At 39.7% G+C, this 20,099-nt stretch overlaps 1 protein-coding gene across 1 annotated transcript in view; it reads right to left on the bottom strand.

Moving 5' to 3' along the window:
- LOC122871536 (voltage-dependent calcium channel gamma-2 subunit-like) overlaps window positions 1-19,877 on the bottom strand; it is a 61,396-nt gene extending 41,519 nt beyond the window's left edge. The window contains exon 1 of the mRNA XM_044186751.1: window positions 17,764-19,877. Coding sequence (XP_044042686.1) covers window positions 17,764-17,974 — 211 coding nt within the window. The 5' untranslated portion in view covers window positions 17,975-19,877. The remainder of the gene's footprint in view (window positions 1-17,763) is intronic.
- Between the last annotated feature and the right edge of the window lie 222 nt (window positions 19,878-20,099).

The following is a 20,099-nucleotide window of genomic DNA, read 5'->3' as shown; positions in this document are numbered from 1 at the left end:
CCAGGATCGAAATCCAGGAACAATCTCAGGTACTAAAAGTCCTCTGAGTGCATTGGTATTTCCACCAGTGTCATGTTTATGTTACTGCCACACTTAAAACTTGGTTTTGCTACTATATACATTTCCATTTATAAACAGCTGGAAAAATCTAAATTAAACTAACTTTTATAATTTTATTTTAATTTTGATGCATCTCAATTATAAATTTTAAAGTGGGCCAGACTAACTTTGTCTCATCATATAGCCTCAAGTACGACAAGCTCTGGCACTTAGAATCTGTACTGGGACTGAAAACTAAATGTTCACCCAACCTCACTCCTGACTCAAAGACACACACACACACACACACATGTAAGGGGGTGGTCTGCCACCCCCTTACATTGGGATAACAATTTGGTGTCTGCCAGATGGTGTACTTTACATAGTACTGGGCGGCATTGTGTCCAGGATTAAATCCCATAATAGTGCATCTGCAACTACATAAATATCATCTTACAGCTTTAGAGCAGCCTGTCTACTGATTTTTTTTTTTGGAGTGTATCAATATCAGGTGGAACCTGCAATATATTCCAACATGCCAGTTTTTATAAAGCCAGCACAAATTCATACGATGAATGCAAAAATTCAGTTTAGAGTGCTTCTAATCGTTTTATCCTGTTTCTGTTTCCTCAAAGTGTTGAAACAAGTGATTCATGTGCTTTCATGTGAATGTAAAATTCCCTCTTTGACAAAATGGTAACACGTGTGTAAGATAATTCATGGTTATATAGTTATTGAATGGTGAATTTATATTGTAATAAGGACATAATTAGGTGGTAATAGTCATTTTATCTATGTCAGCGGTCATCAGGTGGTGGTACGGTCTGTATATATGTGTGTGTGGGTGAGTACATAATATTTCACTTTACCTTACAAGACAACAAGTTTGACCTTTGACCTGGAATGGAAATGGAAATCCCATTGTCATGTGAGATACAAATACACACACACAGGTCCATAACAGCAAACTAGACATTGAACATATTAAAATAGTATTAAAATAAACACGAGCACTTGTGTGTTTGTTTGTTGTGAGGATGTCATGGCTATCCCTTAAGGTCAAGGATGATGGTCTTCGTTCCGTAGATCTATTTATGGGCTCTCAGGTGACTTATTAGCTCGTGTACTCGAGCTGTGACCTTTAGCATGCGAGCGGGTAGGGCCTCTGGGAAATGGTGTTCGTTAAAGGCTCCTAAAAAGATATATTAAATAAACGATATTAGATTGTTTTATTGTTATGTAAACATATGAAGCAAGCCACCCAACATATTGTGTAGAAAGTCTCTGTTCCAAGCCTGTATTTTTAGTTATTAGCATTGTTTGAAATGTCAGTGGGATTTTGAATGAGGTTTTCTTACTTCTGGAACAGAACCCGGAAATTCCTGGTTCACTTCGGCTCTCTGTTTGATAACAAAATAATTACACAATATTCAATCTACCATTACTCACGCAGTGTGTAGAACATAACTACATAAAGTACATGTAATTTGAGTTTGTCTGTATGTGTTCATAAATGTGTTTGTGTGTTGTAACATGTCCGTGTTTGTGTGTGTCTGTGTGTTGGTGCTGCTTGTCTGACTCTCTAATGCACATCAGTAATCAATAGGCTAATGTATCATATACAGGCAAGTGAGACTGTGAGCACACAAACACACACATTTGTTTTACTATCCCCTTGGGGGACAGTCATTGACATAATGCTTACCCTAACCTTAACCATCACAACTAAATGCTTAACCCTTATCCTAACCTTAACCTTAACCTAATTGTAACCTGTACTCTGAAACCAAGTCTTAACCCTCAAACAACAGTCTATACTCGTGGGGACCTCAATTTTTCCCCATGGGTTAGTGTGCATTCAGGTTAAAGTCCCCACCGGGATATAAGAACATGAAACACACACACACACACACACACAAAGACACTATGTTCATGACACTGTGTTTATGACTCATGTAGCTTACAGATGACAGCATTGTTACTCCATCAGTTTGACCATATGTTACTACTAAGACAAACTCCACAATGGATCAGCAGCAGCTTCACCCTGCATTCACACTGAGAGCAGCTCAGTCGATCTGTCACTCTACTGTGACTGATGGTGGGCAGGATCAAAGGCTCTGATGGCATCTGTCTGGTGACCGTCATCAATAGACCCTTTACACAAACATGGACGATGTATGTTCTTCTTTGTCTTAAGAGTATTTATAGTATTAGTATTTATAAGTTGTTATATACTTGTCAAGTATTTAACAAAAGTGATTTAATCAACGGTACTGAAATGCTAACAGCTGTGTAGAAGGAGACATACTGTATACATAGTGCTCATGCGCATACACACACACACACACACTGAGCTCCCTGGTCATTCCCTTTGGCTCCTGATGTCTGTAGGATTAGGGAGCAGTCGGCCTGTCAGCACCTCTCCCACCAGGCGTTAAACAGACTGTGTGGAGGTGCCAACAGCTCTCTGCTACACCACACTCAACCTACTATACTGTTAAACAAAGAACGTGACATACTGTTACTACTGTAAACACTGGACTCCACTGTGAAACACACAGTACATGACATTCTGTTATTATGGTGGGAATCACACTCTTACACTGTTACTATACTGTAAGACAGTGGTTCTCAACTGAAATAAATAAATTACAAGATATGTAAAGGAATAAGAAAGTTACACCAAATTGTGTTTGTTTCTGACTTTTCTTCTCTAACTTTTTTCCTGTGTAATACTGGATACTTTATCTCCCTCTAAAACGCCTTAAAATTAAACAATGTGAAAAGGAAACATCTTTGGTTAAACTTTTCCCAAGTTATGTCCACACTAAGAGACAAAAATATTGGGAACCAATCATGATAGTATTACTCCACTATAAAATACTGACTTATTAATTTGTTCATATGTGCTGTGAAAACACAATGTAATGTACAACTATTTACTATTACTAATTAATCTCTGAAAATCAGAACACTTTTGTTTTTTAACTTTACATGCACATAATGCACACAGAAAGCTGTTGACACTGTTCAGAATTAACAGATTAGCTTTTAACAGGTGTCCTTTATGTTATATTTTTGTATTATACACAAAAACTGTGAAGTATTTGTTGACTTATGTGAACGGCAGACCTTATTTTTTGCATAAAATCTGCATTTGAAAATCCTAATCGGGGCAAAAATGGAAATCTGAAATGGGAACCCACAACCAGTTAGGGGACTGCACAAACTCTAACACTGTGAAATGTTAACTAAGTCAGTTTCCCTTTTTGGCCTTGAACTAATGAAACATATTCAGTATTGAAGAACAAGTCCAGTTTCATTTGGCTAGGTGACATGGATGACTGAGAATGCTGTTAAAACACAGCATGATTTACTGTTCCTGCACTGTAAAACACTGGACTACAAATCCTAAACTATAAAACACTTGTTCTAGTCCAGTAGTTCCCAACCTTTTTGCTTGTGACCCCTTACAATGAAACAATCACAGTTTGCATACATCTATGGGTGATGACCAGTTCAACCAAAGGGTGATTTTTCTTTTCTCAGATTAGCCTGAAAATAAACGAAAAGCATAGATGAAGAGAAAACATGTGTAGCTGAAATGTTTGTCGCAGCCCATCAGATTTGTCATGGGTTGTTATATGTCTATACAGGATATACCGAGTACAGGGAAAAGGCATACACCAAAAAAGTTGACTGCAACACAAATTGTTGACATATACCAGCATCACAGTAACATTTTCTTAAATGTATTTTGGATCCAACTGCTGCCTCTAGCATTTAGTTTAGTGCTTTTTAGTTAACAGTGAGGCTGTTGACTAGAAAGCACAATCTTCAGATTTTTTTTGTTTTAATAATAGAACATAGTTATACATATTTAATCTGGATCCGGGTGTGGATCATAAGATCATAACACACAGTGATAAAAAATAATGTGATACATGTTGGGTTTAGAAATTATTTTTCTGAGCTTATGCGCAGTTGATACAGTTTTTAAATATTAAACATGTTGTAAACGCCTGTTGTGTATTAACTCTGTATGTCCTTGTGTTTCTACTACACCTGTATCTATGTTTGTGCATGTTCCTGCATGTAAATGTGCAGTGTATACTCCTTTGTGTGTGTGTGTGTGTGTGTGTGTGTGTGTGTGTGTGTGTGTATGATTGATGACCCTCCCATGGTGCGGAGTGTATGTCATTCCCAGGTGTGTGTGTAAGTGCTCATAAACAGTCCCTTTGATTGAGAGGCCGTGATGCCTGTTTGACAGGTGGCCTTGTGCTGCCAACAGAGCGCTGCATCGCCATAGTTACGCAGCGTAATGTGGCCGTAGATACCCCGCACTGCCATGAAAGAGGACGAGGAGAGCTGCTGCAATTTGAAGGTGGAATGACTGCATTAATTAGCAAATAATGAGAAGGTCATTAGGGATTTAACGACCACTGGGTGATGATACATATGATGCATATATACTAAAACATAAAAACATACCTACTGACAAATGTAAAATGTTCAGTAATTAAATTGATGTTCACTACACTAAATGACATGATACTATGGTGTCTGATGCAAGTTTAACAGTACAGTCAGGGTTCAAAATGTATGCCATTTCTTTACCAGTATTTCAAAAGAAAATACAAAATATTGTTTTTTTTTTAACGTAACCGCAAAACTACAAATAGATTTAAAAACCAACCATACAACAGATATAGCAGAAGCCTTTGAAAAACTTACTCCAAACTTTAGAAAGTAAGAAGAGTAGAAAAGAGATCTTACTTTTGCTACAGACGATAAGACATTTATGAGAAACGCCTACTAACTACATAATGATTGGCATTCCAAGGTATGTGTGTAAATTGCATCACTAATGTATGCTCTATTTAATGAAAAACACATTTCTTTTAAAGATCTGTTGACATTGCTAGCCAGGCAAAGCCATCTCACAGCTGTGATTCATGTGAAGCAGGCTGTACAATAGATGTTTGATAGATAGATATAAGTTCTCTGCTTCACTGAAAGCTTCCTTCAGCTGATTTGACAAACATACCACTCACTGGGCTGTCATTGTGCTGTTGGTCTTTGCTTCCAGTTTTAAAACAGGAAAAACATGATGGATAGTCTAAAAGAAACATTATGGAAAAACTTCTCTAAAATCATCCATCCAAATCAATTTCTAAATATATATATATATATATATATATATATATATATATGGCAAGATTGCAGCTCATGTTTCATTTGATTTGATAGGATGGGCAGGATAACATTTTTAATAGTTACATGGTAGGAGGGTTTTTTTTCAAGCTTTTTTAACATAATTGTCCAGGAAGCTACTTTGTGCATTTCATAGGTTCAGTGTTTACACTTACAGCAGTGTCATGATACTGAGCAAAGCCATCTTAGGCATTATTTTGGCATTATAATCATTATCTTTTATGGCATATACTTATGCATACCAACATGTCACACATACATACTGAATGTACGCAAGCAATCATAAGCATGTGGAAATGTGTGCATGGTGGCAGCGTTCATTCAAACTTTGTACATGTAGAGATTTGGGACTTTGACCCAGGTTGAAGAACACCAGAATTTACCTTTAACTTTGTGCTAAAGGAAAACGCAGACCCGAAGCTCAACCGTAAAATAAACAGTTAATCACGCGGGAACCGAATTGTCTGAATCCGCACAATAAGTGAGTCCTCCATTGTCTGAACTGGTTTTTATCCCTACAGTACATGATACATACAAGCGACACACACATACACTTGCAAACCATACATGTAACAGGTCATAACATGCAAACGTTTCTATAATACCTATTTGTCTGCAAGTATCAGTTATAGCAGCAACACTACCATGTTTCCGTAACTATTTATGTGGCTCATCTCTACCAAACGCTGGAATATCGACTTCAGCACACCTTTACACACAGATCATAAATACTCTCCTTCTATCACAGCTGTCAAACCTGATATCTCCAAAATATGTACTTGTCATAGCTTAGGAGAATGAACATTGTTCTTAAATTGACAATTGGGAATTTGCAAAGGACCTAATGGGTTTTCCGTAAAAAAAAGGTTCCATAAGCCCAAAGGTCGGTTTTCCAAAACATAGAGGAACATGTGTTTTGTCAATCCAGGCCACTCCTGCTTAGATGGAAATTAATAAAAGAGGTGAGGTTTTCAAAGGTTCAAAGGATTCTGATGTCTTCAGTAACAAAATGATTTTGAGTGTGATGAAAGCTAAAATTGAATGCTGGTACAAACACATACACACACGGAGCACACACTCTCAGACACTCACACCTCATTCCCAGAAACATATCTCCTGTCACACACACCTCGCTAGCTCTCAATCCTGGCATGATGGAGATTAATAGCAGCATTTAGAGCCTGCTGAGCTCCACCTGTCAAGGCTGGGGCCCCCAGGGCAGTGGCGGTCTGTGCCTAGGAGTGAGAGACTGTCCTGAGGCAAGATCCATCATGGAAGTCCGCGACAGGCTGGATCTCTGGAGCCAACCTCCACAGCTGGACCACCAACACAGGGCCATCCGTCCAGGATGACAGGCACACAGAGTCAATCCAATTGGAGCAGACTCGATAGCTGCTGGATGGAAGAGTGTGGGGATAGAGGGGACGTGTGATATCAGGAGGCTCAGGCTCACTGTGTGTGTCAGTGTGTGTGTGTGTGTGCACATTTACACAAGTGCATGCCATTATGAGCAGAAATATACAAATACACATAGTTTGATACTGCATGTGTGTTTGATAAAGAAGAAGGGATTTGGAATGTAGTCTTTCCAAGTTTAGGTACCTAATGTGATGTTTATCTTGTGTACATGTTGCTGCCTTTGTATGCATCACTCTCACACTTTGCACTTTGTCTGTTCTGTTTAAGTTTCAAACTACAGCAATAAAGTATCTGTTATGTCTGTAGTGTTCTAAGTGACGGCAACTTTCAACTGTCCATTTCAACCAGATTAGCTATACAGACAGTTTTGTAGTCACTAGTTGAAGTATTTAAACACTTCACTGACTGACTAGTCAGTGTGTCATGCTGTTTAGCTAAAACCCACACAACTTTAAATTAAATGCTAGTTGAGATCCCAAAGCTCTCAAAGATTCCAAATATATCAGGCTCAATTTTGGGGAAATTTATATTAAATGATGCAAATATTGTATATATGTATCTATATATTTAATATTTACATATTTGATGGAATGGCTCAGCCATGAAAATCATGAATCCTTGGGTTTTAATATTTCACTCAGTGTAAACATCCTATTGCTTCAATGAACACTAAACTGAAACAAGCATTAAGGGGTTAATGTAAGATAATGTATTAACATTACCTACCCTAGCTTTTCTAGAATTTCTTAAGCAGAGGAGAAAATGGCGGAAAGACAAAGAGGTAGGTTCTCCAAACGCTAAATGACAGTGAGTAAATGGAATGCTACAGATTAGATCGTGCAGGGATAATGTTTGTGGTCGATCTCATTAGAGATGCGCTCACGTCTCCCACCCAATGCTATAATGCCAGGAATGAAAGTGATCGCAACACTAAGATATTTGGCAACTGGAAAAATGCAACAGTGCAGCAGTGATGACTTGGGTCTGTCGCAACCTTCCATCAGCAGAGTGATCACACAAACAATTGCAGGCTCACAAAAGGGCATTCATGGACATCCCCGGTGTTGCATTATCGCACCATTAGAATTGACTTTTTGTCAACAGAAAGAGGCACCACCAGCATCAATGCTCACATGGTTTTCAGTGCGGACTACAAGATTTTGGACATAGTTGCAAAATGGCCAGGCTCAACACGTGATGCACGGATACTGTCTGAGAGTGGCCAGCTTTTTGAAGGAGACTATGTGCCAGCCAGTTTGCCACTTGTTAGGGGACAGTGGCTATCCATGCAAACCATGGCTCCTTACACCTCCATCCAGACCGGGACCACAGCTAAATTACAACAGGTGGCCTAAACATTAGCATCTATTATGCGTGGAAATACAATTTAAAGAGCAACAAATGTGTTGGAGTATCCTAGTTGTTTAAATATTTCCCTCAAATAGCCTACACTACATGTACTGTGTTGAACATTATTCACATTATTTTCAGTTGCCTTGGTCTGATTTATATGTATGGATTAATAGGGCCCATAAGAAAACATGGACAGTAGTTGAGCGGGGTATTGGCCAGCTGAAGAGGCAGTTGTGTTACATGGAGAGATGTGGCTGAAACCAGATCAGGTCTGCAAAGTCATTGCAGCCTGTGCAGTACTTCACAACATCTTCAAAGCCAGACAAATCCCAGAACCTCTTGAGGACAGTCATGGTGACAGTCATGGTGACGGTGATGAAGACGAGGATGATAATGAAGAGAGTCACACTCCACAGAGGAGGAACTTTTCCCAGAGTGGGCTTCCTCACAGAGCCCAATTTACAAAGTTACAGTCAATGTAATTTAAAAACTGGTGGCTGTATTGAACCAACATACCATGCAAATTTTACTAGGCATTACATTAAAAAGCATGTTGTTATAAAGACACATGAATGCATAATTTCTATTAGTCATGTAATTTATTTTTTAGAAGCTCAATTTTTAGTTTGTCGTAGTCCTCATGTAAACATAGGACTCTTTTGAGCTGCCTGAGGACGTCCATCTCAATCTCCAATTTTCTGTCCAGCAGGGGTGATGTTGAAGTGGCAGCAGCAGGCAGGCTTAATGGAGACACTTCAGGCTGAAGGTCGCACACCTGCGACGTTGAAGACCCCAGTTCGTCTGATGGCTCCATGCTGCAGAAAAGGGGAAAACACGTTTAATTATTGTTTAGTTTTTACTTGTTTTCATTCATTTCACGGAATACCACCTTGAGCATGTAATTATACAAGAGAAATATGAGAAATGGCCTATATATGTCCTATAACTTAAATAAAATTTGTTCTTGATATTCTACCTGCCTATTGGTTTATGAAAACCAACTTGTCCTACCTTTGTCGCATTTCCATCAGCTGAATTATTGAACTGTCTGTGCCTTCCTTCAGCCCGGTGATGCTTACTTCTGACTGTCCACGTACATTAAATACAGTCTCTGCTACTTGATAAAGCTGTTTAGCAGGTGGTCCACCCCCTAAAAACAATCCAGTATATGGGCACATATAATTCTGTATTTAAGTTAACTTTGCCAGCAGTTGTAAGTTAGTGGTATAGCACTCACCTGTGCATGAAGAATTCCGTTTGTGTGCTGCAATCTCCCCTCTCGCTTTAGACGGCAACACATACCACCGCTTCTCGCACTCCTCACTGTTGCGCACAACCAAAGGGAATGAGCCATTAATCTGCTGCACTATATTATCCCATGCCTGCCTCTTAGCTTACACTGTAACACCGGGGCCCAATTTTCGTCTTAAAATGGTTTTACGCCTGTCAACTAATTGAGCTAATATTAAACATTGTTCCTCTGTCCAGTTGGGTTTTCTGTTTCTTTTACTTGCATTACTGTTTGCTTGTTCGCTGGTTAATGGTAGAGTTACATGTCAACTAATGCCGCTACTTATATAGACTGGCCAGCAATCACAGAAATTGATGAAAGCTGAGCCATTTATCCCCCGTTAATATCAAATAGATTAGATAATAAAATTACCAGCATGGTAAATAAACGTAAGCAAATAAATATAACAACTAGCATGTGAATAGGCAACTGCGCAAGTAGCAAAAATTTGTAGGCTACTTTTAAAGTATGGCTTACAGTTTATTCAACAGAGATGTTCATTACATAAAATAATATTCAGAATTACATTAATAATTATTGTCTTAATAGAGACTAAATTCTCTGATCGATTTTACTGTCACTAAAAGTGTATTTATATTTCTTTGTTTTGGATCAACCAATCAAACCTTTTAAAAGAATGTATTATACTTAGCAACAGGGTCAACTACACCTCTCACTAAGGTAAACGTTTCTGTCCCTTCCTTGCTCAGAGTTGCTCTGAGAATTTTCCTAAATCACTCCTAAGTTAGGAGCTCTCTGAGAGTATTCTCATAATGTTTGCGAATATGGCCTGATGTTTAGCAGGTATAATATTTTCCATGTTCACCATCGTTAGTTTAGCATGTTAGCATGCTAACATTTCCAATAATGACAAATTATGGGTCTAATAGGGTCTATTTTCACTTATTACTGCACATTGAGAATATCAGGTATTATCAGTTTGATATGACGTAAATACTGTAATGACTGCATTAAAAAGTCTTATGGTGTCATGTGAGGAAAAAAACAATACACATTATTTACATTCACATCAAGGCAACATATTTTTCAAAGCAGAGGGAGTCTATGATTTTCAGGATTTTCTGGCTGTTACTGCAGATTGGTGGGCTTAGACTTTAGGTGATAGAGAAAAAACTGATATTGCCATTTAAATAAGTTATGAATCTAAAAATAATTTCAAATAGGTTTTTGTTGCTTTGTTAAGATGAGTCTCCAGGAGTTGGGTGGTTGCAGCACATTGACGGCTGAGGTTTGACAGCTGCCGTGACCTGTCAGTCATTTCTATTACAGTTTTAACAACAGCACGCCCACAGAGCGCTGCTGGATGCTGACTGTTTGCCAGCCTCAGTGCAGAGGCAGAACAATGACTCTTATTTCCTTACACAGTACTCTTCCATCATAAACAGTGTGCTACATCTTTTAGCATTTTTGTGAAGGGACTAAGGCTTTGACCTTTGCTCTCCTTAAAACTGGTCACTTATGATGTCAGAAATGTGTGGAAATAACTTTTTTTTTCTTTAACTGTAAATTAAATCCAAAATGTGAATGAAGCGATGGGGTTCACCTCCAGATGTTCATTAAAATGCATTTCCATCATGTGAAATGTTACCATTTTGTCAGTTAGGATGGGAGAGTCTTGAATTGCAATACAGTAGGTCCCACAGGTCTTTGGTGATCAACCATTAACATTATTATTCAAACCACCGGCTTTCCAACACAGTAAAAGGTTGTTGGTTGCAGTCTGTGAAATGCTCACCAGAGTTGATGAACCCAGAGTGATACCTTCTGCAACAGAGAGTCCACTGGAGGCAACAGAAATGATCATAATCTTAAAGGCTACTTTGGCAACAACACAGGAAGCATCAGTGGTAGTTTGTAGTTGTATTACACCATAACTGTGGGTAAAATTATTACATCATATGTCCTGTTCTGTATGGCATGTTCTGCAGTTTGATTTTGTTGACACTCCAACATCAAGGTGGTTTGTCATGTCTGGTGCTTCTTAGAATACAGTTGTTCCATTGGAAACAATTACTGAGTCTTTCTCCATTTCAGGCTGTTTCACAGTATCTTATATAAGGCCATTAAGTTATTAACTTAATTAATTCATTATTCATTATCTTATTCATTCATTCGTAATTATTAACTTGATGTTGTATCCCATAATACATGGTCAACAGATGTGTTTCTTTTCACGCCGAGCAGACTTCTCTAATTTTCTCTAATTGCTGACTTACACATGTGCACTAAACAGCCCTTCAGCACTATTACCTGCAATAAATATATGAAATGTTATGGGCTTGTATTTTCACACACAAGGAAAGCCTAAACATAAATATTATCACAATTTGAGCATATACCACTAATATTCCACCTAGTAATATAAAACATGAGACAAGTGCAGGCTGTAATTTGTATCTGTATCTTCATCACCAAAATGATTTGCTATCTGGCAGCCTACAGATCCCAGACCACACATAATCAGGCGACTTTTGAATAAATCTGTTCGTAATAATCATTTACCATCCCATCATATCAAGTAATGAAGCCTAAGATAAAGCACCAGTGTGTGTTTTTTTTTTTTTTGCAATCAGATTACATGTAATGTGCTAGTCCCCATGCCTACCTACTGTCTGACTGGTGCTTGATATGAAAGATCATATGATTTTTTTCCAACCAGATTACTTCAGTAATCAGATTACATGTCATTTGTGCTCCCCATCCACTGAACCACTAACTGCAGCTTTAGATAAAGAGGCGGTCTGTGTTTTTGTCTTTGTGCACACAGATTATTTTTGTAATCTGATTCCATGTAATAAATTACTCCCTATCCTGGCGTATCACTAGCTGGAGCTTTAGATAAAGAGGCAGCGTGAAGAGGCTCTGTTGACAATCAGCACTGCAAAGCTAACGGAGCTGATGGCTATTAGCATAATTAATGTCATCGCCGTATACACTCCAGTTCTGAGACAGCCCGCCTTACACACTCAAACACCCTTACATTTGTATACAGGCCTAAGCATGAAAGCAGAGACATAATCAAATCTGCAATATATAACTCAAGGCTCAACATGAAAATGTCATGTGTGATCTTTCCTGTTTTGTGATGCTAACATGTCACTGTCATGACAGAACTGCAACAGTCAGTCAGTCACTGGTATCTGCAAATCATGTACATCATGTCCCAAGCATTAAAATAAAAGCATACACTGTGACGTATTATGTTAAAAGCCGGGGCAAGATAGGTTAGATAGAACGTAGGCCTGTGTGTTAAAGATAGCACAGGATGCCTGAGGGGGTGTGACAGAAAACCAGGGCTGCCTGCTCTTTCTCTCTCTTGTTCTTTTTTCTCCCTCTTTTTTCTCTTTCTCAACACCTCCCAATTTCTCTCTTCCTCTCTCTTTCTCTTCTCTGCACCACGCAGCTATAAAGCAACTGTAGCTCTGAAGGCGAAGCACACAGAGCGAGCTGGATCTCTCTCAGATTCCTCTCTGCTCTTAACCATTTCAAATCTCCAGTGCCAAGGACACTGAGTGAGCTTAGAGTGTGAAAAGTAAAGCCACTTAGCGGGGAAAATAAGCATATCACATGGAGTGAGTTGGCGTGGCTGCATTCACATCGACAAATGTGTTGGTGATTTGACAATTTTGAAACCTCTGCCAAGATTTCATGTTCTCTGTCTTAAGAAATAAACACATTTTGTCCTTAAACACGCAACAAACAGCGTCTAAGTAGTTCCAAATTTGCAACAATAAATTTATTCCCATGACCTTGTTAATATGATTACATAATTTAGTCACATGGTTGATCACAGGTAGCTTTTATCACACCTGCACCAAATTAGCAATTTTCAACAGTTCTTGAAAAAGCAACGATGTGAAACAAGTTGCACACTATTTTCTATTGAGGTAATTTCAAATAAAACCAGCTAATCATTGAGAAGAGTGTATACATGTTCTTTCATCCTGCATCACGACCATTCAAAGTGCAGAACTCATTTTTTCATGAGCTAAACAAAAGATCAAAAGATTTTCTTTTTATTTTCAAAAAGGCTTTCACTTTTGTAGTACACCTTGTTGGTGTAGTCTAGTTTACACGTCATACTGTAACTTATCTATACTTATCTGCCTGAGTAGGTATATCTCAATAACCTAAAAGCGTGTATCAGACTTGATTTCTTTTTGGACATTCTGGAGATTCTGAGCCACTCACAGATGTGGAGCTGTACAAAGCACACCCACTCTAACTTTGTGTAGTTCTAAGCCTCGTTTTCGGCAGGCTGCAGGGTTTGCTGCAGGCTGGGGACATAACAGCAATAGCATGGACAACATTTTATTTTCTTTCTCTTAGACTCCAACTTAGACAAAGGAATAGCCAAGACATCACTGTCTCTAAGAGCCTTAAGGCCTGACCTTGTCTACTCTTCCTGTCCTGGTCAAAAGTTTTACTGTAGTACTAACCTGCATAGCATAGAACCAAGCCATGCTGTTTAAGGCAAGTAGGAGAAGTAGTTGTAGTACAATAAGATGACAACAAAGCTCAGTATGTTGTGTTTGTGTGACTTCTAACCCCAAACAGATCAAATGTAAGCAGTATTAACAGCTAGGAAAAAATGTGTGCGGTAAAGAAAATTGGCATATGCTTCGGTAAGCCTGTTTAATAATGATAAATGATTGTAAGTATTTAAAGGTGTCGTGCAGATTTTGTTGGAAAAACAGAAGAAGCACAACACATATGTTTCATCTGTTTAATCGTGGTAGGCTTATATGAAAAAAACTACTGTAGCAGAATAAAGATGTAGCAAAGGAAGGAGGGCAATATTTAGTACTTATAAGCTGAGAAAATGTATCTTTTTCTGGGGCAGTGAAGGGTTACTGAATGTAGTGATGTAATATGAGATTTATTTAAACAGCCGTCTATTTATTATAATGTTTCAGCTTCACCTGCACATCGTGTGCTGTGATATCTGCCCTGTTAGCAGCAGAAAACCACCAGTCTGAACATGAAAAGACTCCGATCCAGGAAGAGTTTAACCTGCTATGAACCAAACACAAGGAAACAAAACATTAATTAAACATTAGCCAGGTATAATGTGGAACTGAGGTGTAAAATAGAAACACTGTAAAGCTGGAGAATAAGTGAGTATGTACAACCATCATTTGAGATTGTGGTATGAGTTTAACCTCAACCTCCAATGCTTCATGATTGGCATTTTTGTATTGAATTGATGAGTGACCTGACATTAAATTAGCACTAGTTCTTACTGATTAAGATACAAAATTTAAATGTCATGTGCTTTACTTGAACTCCAACTTTTCAACAAATGTTTCCGTAATGTCAGATCTGGAAATTTAGTTAGCATGTTGTAAAGAGTTTAGTTTCCCATTGGACTTCTCTGCGTCTCCATAAGGTTAAAAAACTAGCTGCAGTACTGATGTAGAATAGATGAAGATTACTACATATAGAGGGACTTCTGCTATACATGCCACTGTAGTTAAATGATTACTCATGAACTAAGGTGAGGAGCTCATTACAGTTCATCTTATGATAGCTCTTAATGCTACATTGAGGCCTTGTGACAATGGATAACCAGGTGGGTGACAGGATCAGGCTGTATGGCTCAACAAATGCGACAATGTGAGCTCACAATAAGAGAGAGTCACGTCACAGTGTCAACACCATAACTGGATACGCATGAGTGCACACAATCTCACACACACACACACACACACACACACACACACACACACACACACACACACACACACACACACACACACACAGAAACACACAGTATAGTACATGAGTAATAGGTAGGTGTTTATTATTACATGCATCTAACTATAGAAAGAGGTTTGACTCAGCAACGTGTGTCATTCCACATCATAATTACCATTTAGATGTTAATTTCAATGTATTTACAAATCCCAAAATGGCAATCAGAAGCTACCATATTACATGAACACAGCATTAGTGCATAGTGCATACATAAAAATGTCAGCACAAACTTGGAAACTGGGTAAAAAGTTTCAAAATATGGCGCTAGGGTAGCTGGGTCAAAGTTAGATCATATTTCTTTGCCTGTATGTCTCTCTGTCTTTCCTTCCCTCATAAACCCACATTTATAATGACATGACAGCTGCTATTCTTGCGGCAATCACTGTAAGACGACCAACTGAATCATGGGAGAAACACCGCAAATGTACTGAAACTATGTCATCAGCACATGGCTTTGTCCTGTGAATCAGGTGAATCTGGGACCAGGTATTATGTGATTCAGGATGAAGATGGGTCACACAGGCATGGTGTAAATGCGCTTATATTGCTATCCTGGTGAGAAACAGCAAACTTTAGTTTAGTCCTGTCTTCTTTTAGAAGTTATTAGAGGCTTATGACTTTAGTATGATGTTAAGGTTAAAATCAGAAAAAGGTTGAAGTTAATGGTAACACTTAGGTATTTAGTGGCAGTTGTTGGGATTAGGACTAGGACAGGCTCAGATCAGATCAAGTTTCGAATTTGGTTTCACACATAAAGAGAGGGTCGCAGGTTTTCTTCTGTATGATCGCAAATATACTCACACTACAAGACATAACATTGCATCACACACTACACAATCTTAAGACTTTGCTTTTTCTTTTATATACACTCTCATTTGTCTCTCTTTCTAATACACACACCCAATGCTTTTATTTGTCAATAGGTTTCAATAATGTATGGAAGGATATGTTATGTAGGGCAAAGTCAGTTTATGCCACATTTAAACCAGATTTTTCTCCACCTCAGCTCCCAAACAAACCTGTATAGCAGTGATGCAACTGTCCACATTTTAACTCAAAAAGTTCCAAAGGGGTTTGTAATTTTTGGTACAAAAAGGGAGTCGAAGGAGGAAGATGAAATGTTTTACCTGTAAACCCCAGATATTGGTTCTGACCAAGGCCTCAGACAAAACTGCATGTGATGCAGTCAGACCTCAACTTAAACATTGACCAGTACAAATATGTGAAGGTTTTGGGTCTCTGGAATCCTTCTTCCTCTTTATACTTTATCAGAAATGGGGGTTGTTCCATGCAAAAAAAAAACGCATTCCAATGTTCAGTCAAACCTCACATGATGGTTCAACAAACAACATACCCAGAACAATGCAGATACGTGACACTGGTGAGTATCCTTCTGCCACAGACACAGCAACGAAGAAGCAAATAAGAGGGAATTTGTTCTCAAAAGATGGTAAAATAACCACTTGAATTGGCTAAATCAAACTGCTGAAGCTTCACATTGGATTTGGTTCAACTTTGAAAGACATTTTTTCGTGGAACAAGGATTGGGGATTTTGTAGACAGTAGACTGTAGTAGTAGACAGCACAGGTTAGCTAATACTTCAAGGCTAGTATGGAGAAGAGGAAGGATTACTGAGATTACTAAACACTTCTTACATAGACATGGAAAAGGAATATCAAATCAAAATCAAAAACTCTTGTGTGCCTGTTCATCAGTCTCAGTACAGACTGCTGGAGACATCTGGCTTTTTTGTTTATCAGTCATTAACCATGTAAAGTTTTCCATACTTTCTTTCCATATTTCCTTTCAACAGAGTGTAAAATGACAACAATTACAAGCTTATAGCAGGACTGGTGGACATATGAGTCAGCTGTATACCTTGCTGGACCCTGTGTGTCCTTTGGGTCCATTGAGGCAGTTTGCTATGTGAGCCGAGCTGCTCTCTGCTGGGACAATTAAAAGGCCAATCTGCACTCCAGCAATGTCAGATATAAAATGACAACCCAAACCCTGGACAAGAAAGCAACCAAACACCATTTGTTGGAAGCTTCATCTAAATCACCTGTTAGGAAGAAGCTGCATTCATCGCTCAACATTTCAACACTGGGTTAAATCTAAATGGAAAGAAGTGAAGAACGCTGCAATTTTAAAATGAAAGGTAAATCATTATGAAATGAAAGAGTGGGTACACACTTTGTGCAGGAATGCAAAGGACTTAATAAAAATGACCTATAATACTTGGCAAATGAGGATATGATGTCACAGATTGCAGGCAGGGAGAAGGAAGTATGCAGATAGATAGATAGATAGATAGATAGATAGATAGATAGATAGATAGATAGATAGATAGATAGATAGATAGATAGATAGATAGATAGATAGATAGATAGATAGATAGATAGATAGATAGATAGATAGATAGATAGAGCAGAGGTGTGTGTCTTGGTTAGAGAGAGTGAGTGTTTTCATGTGTGGAAATGGATGCAGAGTACATACAGAGTAGTGTGGGCATGTGAGCATATGTGTAGGCATGTGAGTGCAAATGCAGGACTGTGTGTATGTGTGTGTGGGCATGTAGGAATCGATCTGCCTGTGTTCCTGAGCGGGGTGTTGTTGGTGTATCTGTGCGTGTCTATATGGCTTCTTCAGTGCATCTCTGGCTCACCTTCCAGGCAGCAGGTCCTCCAGAGGCCCGAGTGCGTCATCACCTCCTCGTTCTTCTTGCTGGTCTCGTTCTCGTTGGTGCTCTTGATCTTGCAGACGCCGCGCGAGTACAGCCAGTAGTCTGTCCCCACTGCGATGGTCATAAGGCTGAAGGCGGCGAAGGCCCCTACCGTGGTCAGCAGCATCTGAACTCCGCGGTCAAACACGCCCATGTTGCCGCATTCCACGAAAGGGGGGCCCCCTTTCCTCTTGATGTACAGGAAGTAAATATTTGTGAGTTTGCGTCGCCACGCCAGCTCGGAAAACGGGGGGTGGGCGGTGTCGGGCGGACAACGGTAGCGGGGGGGCGCTGGGGGGGCAGGGGAGTTAGGGGAGCTCGGGGGAAATCGTATGGTTGGTTTTGGGGTGGGACAGCAAACAGGTGAAAATTAAGATGAAGGTGAAGGTTTGGGGAGAATGGGTGGCTGTTTGGCCCAACAGACGGGTCAAACAGACTTTGGCGAGGATGACAGAACCCTCAGCTACAGAGGTTTCTAAATTCTAGTCCTCAAGTGGCAGTAAGTTGCCCTGCTCTGGAAAAAAAAAAAGTTGACCTAAAAACACAGGCTTCTAGCAGATCTCACAAGAGACCTGGTCTGGGATCTAGGCCTACTTTGTTGAGTTGGAAGGCCTCTAAATGTCAAACTCTGAAAAAGATAATGAGAAGATGGAGGATTTTGCTCCGTTTCTCTGTGGTCGTCTCAGGCCTGAATTCGGCTTTCTGAGCTGACTAAAGCAGTTACATGTATTACAATCCTCACAGCTTCAACGGTGATATATGGAATGATGTGCATGTAGCGCTTGATTTTTCCCACATAGGCCGTCACATACAGCCTACACTGTCATTTTCCGGTTCACACACAAACACAGACACACACACACACACACACACACACACACACACACTCGTTCACAGAGCCAAACTTTCACTCGCACACACCTGTACACGGATGAGCACACGCATGCACGCAGTGTGAATTAATTCATACTGAAAAGGGATGAAGAAACACTGGGGTGTGGGGGTGGAGGGTGGTTAAGACTAACACAGTTGGCGGCCTGATTTCTTTAAAATGGCCCCAAAAAAGGCAAAAGCAGACACCTCCAACAGATGATGACACAATTCAGGATGAGATCTGACTACCTTGATGTAAGCCAGTGGATCAGTGAACTATGGAGGCTTGTCTCCATAGCGTTTCTGAAGAATCACGCTATCACATGTATTCTGTGTGAATAGGGAGGCAGGCAAGACAGACAGGCAGGGCCCAAAATATGTTTAAAAAAAATAAGGACTGGATGTGCTGAAAGAAATGAAAGAACAAATTCAAACCAGCAGAATCAAGAGCTCCCCCAAAATCAAGGACAGAATGATAAATAATGCCAAATAATCAGCCGGTACCATGACTGCCATGAAAACCAGCCATTCCTTAAGAGATGAAGGAAAATAAACCAACCAGGGACGATCAACCCCTCTCTCCAAATAAAAAAAAAAATCAAGCCAAAAAAGAGGAGGAAAAAATATTAAGTTATGGAAATCAAACGACAGCCTGCTTAGTTTTCCTTTTTCCTAAAATTCTGATCCCCAGTTTCCATATGTGGTCCCTAGACCTTTCTCCGGCGACAGTGGAAATCTGCTATAGGGGGATACAGGCAGCGGTACCGACGGCACACCGCGGAGAGAGGGGCGCATCCAGGCGGAGAGGCCGAGCATCACCGGTCATGCAGCCGGTCGCAGGAATTAAGAGGACAGGGAGGGATGGACGAAGCTTCCCGGAGCGTGAGAGCCTCTTCCTCCAGCATCCAAACGATCCTAGACGGTTATAGCACGGCCAACCGGAGCACAACGAGCGCACATACACACACAGCCGTTTACTGTCATCACATCAAAATCATCAGAAATCATCAAAAGCAATGATTTTTTTGGCAAGGCTGTCAGGCGTGGGGGATTATGTGCGCAAAAAATATTAAATTTCAAGTGGAGCAACACATCAATCCTTGGTTTCCTCGTTTTCCTTCTTCGCAGAGCTGAGACAGAAGTGGAGAGAGGAGAGGAGGAGGAGGGGGTGGATGATGGTTAGAAGCAGAGGATGAAAAAAATCGACACAACCAGAGAGCGAGGACGAGAGAGAGGGGGGGAGAGATGTTCCGTGCGCAGCAGCAGCACTGCAAAAAATTGTCCTTTTCAACAAGTCAGTTCATCTAATGCTGAATCTCAGTATTTCATTTTTCTGAACAAAAAAAGCACATGTGGCTTCATTTCACGTGTTCCATCAACTTGTTTGTTGAATTATTTTCTTTAGA

Source organism: Siniperca chuatsi, linkage group LG3 (assembly GCF_020085105.1).
Source record: "Siniperca chuatsi isolate FFG_IHB_CAS linkage group LG3, ASM2008510v1, whole genome shotgun sequence".
NCBI classification, from domain to species: Eukaryota; Metazoa; Chordata; class Actinopteri; order Centrarchiformes; family Sinipercidae; genus Siniperca; species Siniperca chuatsi.
The sequence above is the reverse complement of the archived record's forward strand: the minus strand, read 5'-3'. Positions and strand labels throughout refer to the sequence as shown.